This window comes from Elaeis guineensis, chromosome 3 (genome assembly GCF_000442705.2).
Source record: "Elaeis guineensis isolate ETL-2024a chromosome 3, EG11, whole genome shotgun sequence".
In the NCBI taxonomy this organism is placed as follows: Eukaryota; Viridiplantae; Streptophyta; class Magnoliopsida; order Arecales; family Arecaceae; genus Elaeis; species Elaeis guineensis.
Window position 1 is genome coordinate 92,634,728 of NC_025995.2, and position 10,916 is coordinate 92,645,643.

At 40.9% G+C, this 10,916-nt stretch overlaps 2 protein-coding genes across 10 annotated transcripts in view; one reads left to right on the forward strand and one right to left on the reverse strand.

The window, feature by feature from the left end:
• Nucleotides 1-2,331: 2,331 nt before the first annotated feature.
• Nucleotides 2,332-4,725, reverse strand: LOC105041994 (pentatricopeptide repeat-containing protein At4g13650-like). The gene has a single exon (XM_010919087.3). It carries the CDS (start codon nt 4,723-4,725, stop codon nt 2,332-2,334), a length of 2,394 nt encoding a protein of 797 aa, XP_010917389.1.
• A 336-nt stretch (nt 4,726-5,061) lies between these two features.
• The window catches only part of LOC105041993 (nuclear intron maturase 3, mitochondrial), a 9,880-nt gene continuing 4,025 nt past the window's right edge, over nt 5,062-10,916 (forward strand). For 2 of the 9 annotated variants that reach the window (XM_073253994.1, XM_019849597.3), the window contains exons 1-2: nt 5,062-9,954; nt 10,035-10,092. In XM_073253994.1, the coding sequence (XP_073110095.1) occupies nt 5,062-7,296 (2,235 nt within the window). In that variant the 3' untranslated portion in view covers nt 7,297-9,954; nt 10,035-10,092. Of the gene's footprint in view, nt 10,093-10,916 lie in introns of all 9 variants that reach the window. The other 7 variants (XM_073253995.1, XM_073253997.1, XM_073253996.1 and 4 more) reach the window with 7 other exon arrangements.

Consider the following 10,916-nt stretch of genomic DNA (forward strand, 5'->3'; position numbering starts at 1 on the left):
TCAAAGGAGGCCTATAGGCCATGGCATTGATGGATCAGGGTCGGCCTACAAACACTGAGCCCAATAGGTCATGCAAACAAACTGTGAGATGGGGGATTGCCACATAGTTAACAATTCCTTTTCCCTAAAACAAAAATTCCACATCCTCTACCATAGAATTAATCTACTGGCTGTTGTGGCAAACCCCTCTTCTTCCAATAAGTTATCTTTTGTTGGGAATGCGATGCCGATCAGCAGCAAGATTTTGAGGCCAAGTTGAGAGATGATTTAAAAAGTCCTCTTAAGTTGATGGATCATAAGTCAATCCATGAAGCGAGTCCAGAATATATGGCATAAGAGTTCTTGGTCAGCTCAATTTTGGTGATGATATTGTCCAAATTGAGAATGTTGGGTTTGGTTCAAAAGAACTTGGTTGTGGAAGACTAAGTATTCTCATGGTCATCATAGACTAATTTGTGAAAGCTCATGCAGTATTTTCGAACCACAATTGATTTTATGGAAGTTGTTTTTTTTGTAGTATATTGATTCATCGACTCTTTTGGATGCAATACCTATTCAACAGAAACTGCCTTCCTAAAATACAAGCCATTTAGTGGAGCATGACTCATAAAATCATTTCTCAGATTAAGAACTCCATCTGGATAAATGATGCTAATACAGAGCTAGTTTTCATTTCACAAGAAAAGACTATGCCCATTTCTGCCAGCTATTTCATCTAGCTAATTATACTTGAACTTTACTTTTCATGTGTGAGTTAAGGTTTGAGTTATGGATGACTGATAATGATTTGTAAAACCTTTCATTAGTAGGATTGTTAAGGGCTTGTCTTGTAAATAAATGGTCTATATTACATGATTGGGTGTTGGATGGCAAGACTGATCCAGGCTTCCGTATTTGAACAAAATGTTGATGGTTTTTGCATTCGATGTTTGAGTGGTTTTCTTCTTCAAAATGTGCATCAAAATTCTCTTGCTCATCTACAAATTGGTTTATTTTAAGCTACTTGAGTAAGACTGTCAGTACTCTATATAAATTATGCTTCTGTTATATGGTAATTGATTATATTTATTTAACATGAAGTCTTCAGCTGGCTAGTTAAACCTATGGTCCAAGAAGTCAGAGGTTGCATGTATTTTCCTTCTTAATATGAGAAAATAAATGGTATGATGACTTTAGGAGTTCTACAGATAGAATGGCAGCAGGAGCAATTACTGAAACGTCCAGTCAACTAAGCAGAATCATACCCTGAGAAAGGTGAATAGGTGATGTTGATAAGGGATTGGATCACCTCAACTGGCCACATGACTGGCTTATCAATTTTGGTTAAGAGAATTGTTTTCCTTCAACTCTGAACTCAATAAAATATTACATCAAAAGAAGCAAAGCAAAATCTTTTAATGTTTCATATGGACACCCATTAAAAGAATAAGATATAATATTTCCATATATTTCATTCGATTTGCAAAATAACGCAACAGCCAATATTGAAAAACCCCTCTCTTCAATGAGAGAGAATGCGCTACCCAAAACAAAGTATGACTTTTTTTTTTCCCTGAGAAAACAAAACAAGGTATGCCTTAATCATGAAATTCCACATGTCACTACTTTATTCATACTATTCAATCTACGCACAAACTTGCGTGCATAAGCATAGGTGTAAACATCTGAATAAGTTCATATGCTTGAGAAATTTTCAGAAATGACTATTTCAATTACTAATCTTGCTGCCGATCGAGCCATTCCAATAAAACTACAAACATATTCAATCTCCCATAAGAAAATGAATGTGTATAGCTATTTCCGTCCATATCAGTGAATTGCCAAACAATGCATCAACTAATTCTACAAACCTATTCCCGGGCATATTTGGCTTCAATAATGGGGAATATTCATCAAACAAGGTCCAATTAGTCAGTCCCGTGATTCCATAGATCCTTTCTCGAAACTCTGTTCATGCCATTCTACTTACAAGCACTTTGGCATGCAAGCACAACAGGAGAAATGGTCTTTTTGAATAATTTCAAGATAAGGCTGTATGCTTGAGGACCTTGATAATAAACAAATGCTGTATGAAATACTAATCTCAACACCGATTGTGAAATTCCAAAAATCCTGAAGAAAATCATACATTCTGTTGCATTCTCTCTGTGTATTCTGTTAATCAGTATACAAGTTTTAGAAAGACTGGCTTGGTGAACCATGCCCACTCTCTAGTAGAATACTCAGGCATCAGTTCAGTTAATTTCCATGTTTCTTATCTAGTTCATGCAATCAGTTTCCACTTTACCATATACTACAGCCAAAGGGTTAGCTGGTTCATCCCAAATTAAGCTAACAAGCAATCCAACTCTTGCCAATTTTCTTCATGTTTATTTGAACTGTCTCCATTGCTTCTCTAGCTGTCCTTCTATCAGCCCACCTTTCTTCAACTGCATACAAATTAGACAACAATACATAAGTTGAACTATCAACCATGCCCCAAACCACCATCTTGGCTACCGCAGCCAAGCCTAATGCAACATATCCATAATTTATACAAGAACTAATCAGACTTCTTAACATTGTTGAACCAGGTGTAAGTCCCATTCTTTGAATAAAATTGACTGCTTCCTTAAACAAACCAGCACGCCCAAGAGCATCAACAACACAAGCACAATGTTCGATCTCTGGTCTAATTCCAAAGTCATCCCACATCACTGTATAGTATTGGATTACCTTGTGAACAAGGCCACCATGGCTGCAACCAGTTAGAACTGCAACAAATGTAATTCCATCAGGCTTCACCCCAAGGTCAATCATCTCATCGTAGGCCTTCAAAAGCTCAACAATGTTACCATGTTGGGCATGCCCCGAAAGCAAAGCATTCCATAGTATGAGGTCATGTTTAGATGTCCTTGTGAAGTACTTGACTGCACTGTTCATGCTACCGCACTTGGAATACATGTCAATAAGAGCACTCCCGACGGATGTATCCTTTTCTAGTCCAGTTTTTATGATAGCAGCATGAAGTGACTTCCCAGTTTCAGAAGACGTTAGTTTCGTTGAGGCTGTCAGTGCACAAGCAAAAGTAAAGTGATTTGGCTTTAGTCCATCTTGGAGCATTCTAACAAGCCAAACTAGAGCTTCCTCACTATAGCCAAGTTTCACATAAGCTGAAATCAATGCAGTCCATGAAACAACATCATGCCTCATCATTCTGAAAAGTTTAGTGGCCTCGGTAAAGCACCCACAATCAGCATAAAGAGATAGTAATGCAGTCTGGACTGAGATATCAGTTTCACAACCTGACTTGATCACAAAAGCATGAACTTGTTTGCCTTGAATGATAGCCTGCAGATCAGTGCATCCCGCGAGAACACTGATACATGCAACAGAATCTACATAGAAACCTTCTCTATTCATTTGGTGGAAACTTCTCAAAGCTTCCATGGAGAACCCATTGTAGACATACCCTGATATTATTGTTGTCCATGATAATACACTGCAATCTTTACCAATCTGTTGAAATATTTTCTGTGCATCCTCCATAGACATACATTTTGCATACATATCCATTAATGCATGTCTGATGCAGCTGTTAGATTCAAAACCATATTTAAGAATAAGAGAATGGAGCTGGATACCTAGTTGCAAGCACCCAGAATTGGCTGCAATCCCGAGAATGCAAAGTAACAATATGTCATCCAACAATCCTCCTTCATGGCAGATCCAATAGAACACTTCCAAAGCATCTTGAAAGCGTCTTAGATTGGCATAGCCATCAATCAAACTGGTCCAGGACACCACGCTCTTGCTACCGGAACAAACCAACAGATCAAAAGCATCATTCGCACAGCCACAGTCACAATACATCCTCACAAGAATATTCTCCACAGCATTGTCACTCTCAAAGCCAAGCTTAATTGCCAAACAATGAACTTGAATTCCGTGTCTCAAAGATTCATACCCATTAATCCCACCCAACAGATTCACAAAAGTAGCTCTAGTGGGCACTGTAGAAAATGCCAAAAAATAATCTCGAAACTTCACAAAAGCTTCTTCAAAATTCCCAGCTTTTCCAAGTAAACCAATCACAGTGTTAACCAACACAATGTCTTTACACTCCAATATGTCAAAAACCTTCTTCATCTCACCTAGAAACCCAAACTTAGCATAAAACTCGACAAGTCCATTTGCAACAAAAGCACTGTTGCCAAGACCGTACTTAATTATAACACAATGAATCCACAATCCCACACCAAAATCTCGATAACTTGAGCAACTCTTAAGAGAGCACGTGAAGCTAAATTTATCAGGAGCAACTCCACATCTCAGCATCTCTCTTAAGCAAGCAAACGCATCCGAGCGGAGCCCAGAAAGAAAGTAACCATCGATGATGGTGTTCCAGGAGACAACATCAGGTTGCCGCATTTCATCAAAGACCCGACGGGCGTCAGCCACAGATTGGCATTTGGAGTACATATTAGCCATGCTGTTGGAGAGGAAGAGGCGGGGACGGGGAATGGTCTTGAGGATGTGGCAGTGGAGGGCCTCCCCATTGGAAATCGATTGGGTCTCCGCGAAGGCTCGGAAAAGCTCGGCGTACTCCTTCTCTATCTCAAAGAATTCAGTGGAGGGCCTGACGGAATCTGGGTTGTTTGAATACAAACGGTTGTGGAATTTGACCGTTGAGTTGATGGTGGAGCGAAAGAAGAGCTTAAGCTTTGTTGGAGATCTGAAGCCCATCCATCTAATTAGTAATTACCAAGCCATTATCGCCGGATCTCCTTCCGGTGATCCAATGAGAGCTTAGGAGACGAGCCCCTACCATTATAACGGGTCGGACTCGGGTAATCTAGATCCGGAATCGTATCTGAAAAGTTTTCTAACGCTGGACTCTACAAGATGGTCCCGATCTGGCGATCCACAAGTCTTCGGATCCGGATCTATGCTCCGCCCTTTTCCGTCGTCTGCCCCGTTCCTCCTCCCTCCGCCGCCCTTTCTCGTTCAAAAACACAAAATTTCCCTTGCGACTCCCGCCGCCGCCGCCACCACCAGCACCTCCTGCTCCTCTCGAATTCGATGCTAATACCTCTCAAACGCCTCCTCCTTCCTTCCAAAGCTCGCGCTTTTACGTCCCTCTCCCCTCTTCCTGTCCCTATCTCCCCTTCCGACTTCGAATCCCTCGTCCTCCGCCAGTTCCGCGCCGGAAAATTCCACACCCTCCTCCCCTCCGTCGTAGCCGACCCCTCCGTCCTCCTCGCCGCCTGCCACAATCTCTTCTCCCGCTCCCACCCCTCCTCCTCCACGCCCTCCCTCTCCCTCCTTCCCTTCTCCCTTTCCGGCCTCTCCACCGTGCTCCGCAGCGGTGCCTTCGACCCTGCTCTTCTCTGCTCCTCCCTCGCCTCCTCCAGCCGGAAAGGCCAGGCCTTGACCCTCCCCACCCTCGAGCTCAAGGTCGCCCTCGAGGCCCTCCGTATGACCCTCGCCGCTGTCTACGAGTCCCGCCTCGCCACCTTCGCCTACGGCGGCCGCGCCGCGATAGGCCGCCACACCGCCATCCGCTACATCAAGTCCACCGTCCGCAACCCCACCTGGTGGTTCCGCGTCACCCTTCAGCGCGAGCCCTTCGGGACCCGCCACGTGCGCCGTCTCGCCGCCGTCATGGAGGAGAAGATCGACGATCCGGCCCTCATCGCCCTCGTCGAGCGGCTCTTCGAATCGGTGGCCGTAGCGATCGAGCTCGGTGGAGTTGGGCTGAGGAGAGGGTTCCCCCAAGAGAGCGATCTCAGCTCGATTCTCATCAATATCTACTTCGATGCCGTCGATCGCGAGATCCAGGAGCTTCGAGCCGATGTCCATAAGAAGAATCCCAGGCTCCGTGATCTCGAGGGCGAGAACTATCGGGTTATTCATACGCCTATTAGGGTTTATGCCGTTAGGTACTTGGACGAGATACTGGTGATCACTTCTGGCTCCAAATTGTTCACCATGAACATAAAAGATAGGATTTTGAAGCACTTGGAGGGCGAATTGGAGGTTAAAATTGATAAATTGAAAACCTCCATCCATAGCGCTGTCTCTGAGAAGATGGATTTCATGGGAATGGAACTTCAGGCTGTCCCTCCTTCAGTTCTGGACCCTCCCATGTCAGAGAAGGCCATTCGGGCAATGAAGAAGTACCTAAAGAGGAAGGCGGCAAAGGCATTGGAGTTGAAGAATGCCCGTGAGACTCGAAGGAAGAAGCTTGGATTGAAGATATTGAATCATTTGTTCAAGAAGCTTAAGCGTGGCCATGTGTTTGAATTTGATTTCCGGATTGAGAGCGAGGTTAGAGAGGTGTTTAGGAATTGGGCAGAGGAGGTGATGGCAGAATACTTCAGGTCTAGAGAGGACCGCCGGAATTGGCACCGGATGCTCACAACTGGAGACTTTTTATCTTTGAAGAGGGTGAGGGATCAGTTGCCAACAGAGCTGGTAGATTCATACGATCAGTTTCAGGCAAAGGTCGATAAATATCTAAATCCCGTTAGAATTAGTAAGGTCATAGAGAAAAAGGAGAGACAAGAGGAAGAAAAAGAAGAGAGGAGTTATGCTAGGAGGACAGTGGAGGATTTAACTGAGTTGAAGATGAGAGTCAATGCACCTATACAACTTGTAAGGAGGGCAGTGAAATTGGCTGGATTTACTAATTCTATGGGACGACCACGGCCAATCAAATTGCTCATTTGTTTAGATGATGCTGATATTATCAAATGGTATGCTGGTGTGGGAAGGAGATGGTTGGAGTATTTCTGTTGCTGTTGGAACTTTAAAATGGTAAAGACTGTTGTCAATTACCACTTGAGGTTCTCTTGTTTCTTGACGCTGGCAGAGAAGCATGAATCCACTAAACACCAAGCCATTAGACATTACACCAAGGATCTGAAAGTTACCGATGACGGTGGTGTGGAAGAAGTCCACTTTCCTACTGAGAGGGAGATAAGGATGATGGGGGACAAGAATCTCTCTGATCCAAAGCCTGTGGATGGCGCATTATCTATGATTTTGGCTAGACTAGCAGTCAATGAACCTGCTTGCTCCTGCCTAGCCCATTTCTGTGATAGGAAGGATACTGTTCTCTATAGAATACGTTTGCTTCAGAACCGTTTGCATGTAGATCCCTGGAATGAGAACAAGTGGGTACCAGGGATGGGTGCTATTCATGAAAGCCTTAATAAGAAGGTTCTTTCACTCTGTCCAGAACATGCAAGCGATTTGTTCATGGGCAGGATTACACTCCAAGACATTGACTGTACCTCATTTGTGAATGTCTAGTAAATTGCACAAGTAGTGTGCAAATCAATTGCATTGAAGATATGGTTCTGAATATGGTGAAACTGCTGGAGGTCATCACTAGGCAAATGTTCACACAAGCTCTCCATGTTGCTTTGCCAATGTGGTGTTGCTAACTCTTCCTTTGCTCAGGTAAGAGAGATTTGACTGAAAGTTTCATATTTTGAAATGAAGTATTGATTGATGGTAGTATCATTTTCATTTATTGGGTACTGAAAATGGAAGCTATTCAAGGAGCTCCAAGTGAAGGATCAAAAGTTTCTGTGCTAACAGGGCATGGACTAGCATCAAATATGTGACTTTAGTTAAATAACATCCTGTTTAAGTTTTTATTTTCTTAATGGCTTGGTCCTTTTGTTTTTCAATATTTATTTACTAGGTTCTTGTTCTTTACTAAAGAAAAAGGTGCATACAATATGCTATTTCAGTATTACTGCTAGGTCACTTCTGCTTTTAGAAATGCACAATTCTGGTATTGGAAGGTATGCACTTTAATTCTTCTTTATTTTTCACCAGGAGCAATATTCTCTTGTAGTCCTTGTTTGCTTGCAGCATTTTTATGTATTTTCAAAAATAGATAATTTACTGTAGACATTTATTCAGTGAATTAGCAATCATATCATCAATAGCTATCAATTCTGAACCAGATCCATATTTTTGAGAATGAATCTGCAAATTTTATATCATAAGGATGCAAGTTTCTTGAAGATTGGGTAACTCTTCTTTTCCACTTATTGAATCATGATAAAACTTAGTACTGCATTGTTTAAGGACCATCACTGATATTTTTTAATGATGCAGTCAGAAATGGAATGTCTACTGACTTCTTTGTCCTCTAGGGAATTAGCATAGCACTAGAAAATGCAAAAATGTCCTTTTGTTCTATTACTAGTTTTATTCCCTCCTACTGTCCTTGATGTTGATGTGAGCTTGCATTTGGCTTAGTTGGCTTGTTCAGCACAAAGGGATTAAGTCATAAGACTCTGTTTGCTGTAACGTTTATATATTTGAGCAGTACTAAAGAATATAGCAATTGCTGGTTTTGTTGTACTAGAAAAACAAAGCAAAATTCGGAAATCTTGCATCTTTCTGCAGATATAATAAACTAGTGTTCCAATCTGTCATGGAAAAGTCTTCTATTTCACATTTGAATATACCCAAGTATAACAATATGAAAATCTTCTATATTGTAGCATATGCAACAAAATTCAAAGCTAGTGAAATTGTTGATTGCAGTTAAATTGTCTATGAAGCTGCCAAAATTCTACCTGGGTTCATACATGTTGTGCTATGCAACTGCAATATAGTAGTTCTATTTCCTCGGGTAATGGCACAGTGGCCCTATTTCACATTTGCATTTCTTGAGAAAACTCATTTGGACAACGATAGGTTATAATAACAATCTGCACTTTAGAGTATATAGAAAAAATGAGATCACAATTTTTTTCCTCATGGAGCCATGTTCCCACAAATATCATGCACTTTATTTATTAAAGAATTAATAAACTGATCTGGAGCTTATACCTAGACTAGTGTGTCATTAGGGTATGTTTGTCTTTGCTTTTATTTCTTGTTTTCTCTTTTTAAAAACAAAATTACAGAAACTGAGACAAAAAACATGTTTAGTGTTATTGTTTTTATTTTCTATTTTCAAAAGTCATTTTTAAGTTTTTAAACATCAGAAACTCATGTTTTTTTACCACCACAACGAGCACTGCTTCTACCACTATTGTCGTGGCCTTCTCCACTTTCACCATTGTTGCTGCCGCTGCCACTCCACCAGTACCATCGTCATTGCTTCTGCTACATTGTTGGCATCTTCCCCATCAGTATCACCACTGCCGCTATCATTGTCGTCGTTGCCTCTGCTACACCACCATTGCCATCGCTGTCACCTCCTGCCCTTTGGCATGTCATTGATGCCCTTGCCTCCAATATCATTGCCATCAAGGCCACCACTGCAGCTATCATTGCCATCTCTATTATATTGCTGCCAAACCCACCAATGACACCACTACAGCCTCCGTTGCCTTCTCTTCTACTACCACAGTCTCCTACCACCATCACCATGTTTGTTTTTAAAATGATTGATTAGACCCAATATGTATATATTTTTAAAAATAAAAAATAGAAACAGAATTTCTATTTTCTGAAAATAGGAAAACAATGAAAGTTAAGCCAAATGACACCCCAGTCTCTGCAAATTTTACTATCTTATTGGTCCAAAGAAAAAAAAAAAAAAAACTTGAAACAGTCTTATCTTTAGTTTGGTTAACTTGTCTATGTTGGAAAATTTATAGCCATAATAGTGCACTCAAGTATGGATTGAGGTACCTGTCAGGGTAAATAGAGCACATCTAGGAATTGATAGGGTTTCTCACTTGTGCACTTACCCTCCCCTTCCGATTTTGAGGATTAGTTCTTAACCATTTTTATGACATGAAGACTGGCTCAAAGCAAAAGATAGTAGATGAGAAGGTGAACATGGTGATTAAGGGAATGAACTGAAGTGGAAACACACCCTGATGGAAACCCAACTAGCTAAAGTGATGCCTTAGTGACGCTTTGCAGGTTGGCTCCTTGACAAGCGTTGGTGTAGTACAATGAATCCACCATCTGAGCATTTGGGACAACAGACAGGTAAAATCTTGATTATATTTGAATTTAGGTATGAAGTTTTTCATTGAAGTGTGATGCTTGGTTACTCGTTCTTCCCATAGGTCCTGATGTTTATATTGCTCTTGGGATTTACTGTGGTTGAATATATGTTTCTTGCCGGTAAGTCATTTTAGTCCACCCACTAAGGTGACTATACTTTTCCTCCAGATGTTCATATCTTCATATTTGCTAATATTTATCTGTAGGCTTATTCACTTCTTTTTGTTACCAAATCGCCTGTTATTTGTTAGTCCATATGTTGCATGAAGGAACTAGTGAATGTGTCCTGTATTTAAAACCTTATTCATGTATGTCCTGTGTATTATTATTATTATTATTATTAAGTTTTCAGTGCAACAGCTAGTATTGCTTGGAATGTTTTGGCATGAGTCTACAATCTGATTTGTTGTACCTGTCATGGTTGCCTTGTTGCTTTGGCATGACCTTTGTAAAAATTGGAATAGTTTGAGTAGTTTGACCCTGCTGGCTTTTTATTCTTCCTTACACCGGAAATATCTTGAACATTTCAACTTTCTCTATTGAATTTGGGTTGTGGAAGAGCTGAAACTTTGGTTTCTGTTTCTTGTTTCTTGGTGTGGATGTGATCTTTGATTTTTACTTGGTGACCAATTAATTCTTGCAGATCTTTTTTTATTTTTGTTATGTTTAAAATGTCTTAAATAGATTTAAAATTGGGTTATCTTGACTACTTTTCTGCTCTCAGAAGCTTTCCCAAGATATGCGAAGTTTCCATCCACAATTACAACGTCACTACTGGCTGGAGACTAGCAATCCACTTGTGGAAGTCAAAAAGGGAATTTTTCATCTGAGCTCTAATAAACCCAGTGAGGCACTAGAGCTAGTAAGGAACCATCTAGTAGATGTAGCTGGCAAATTAATAAGCAACCACTAAGATGTGACATAATTTGTAGGGGTAGGCAAAA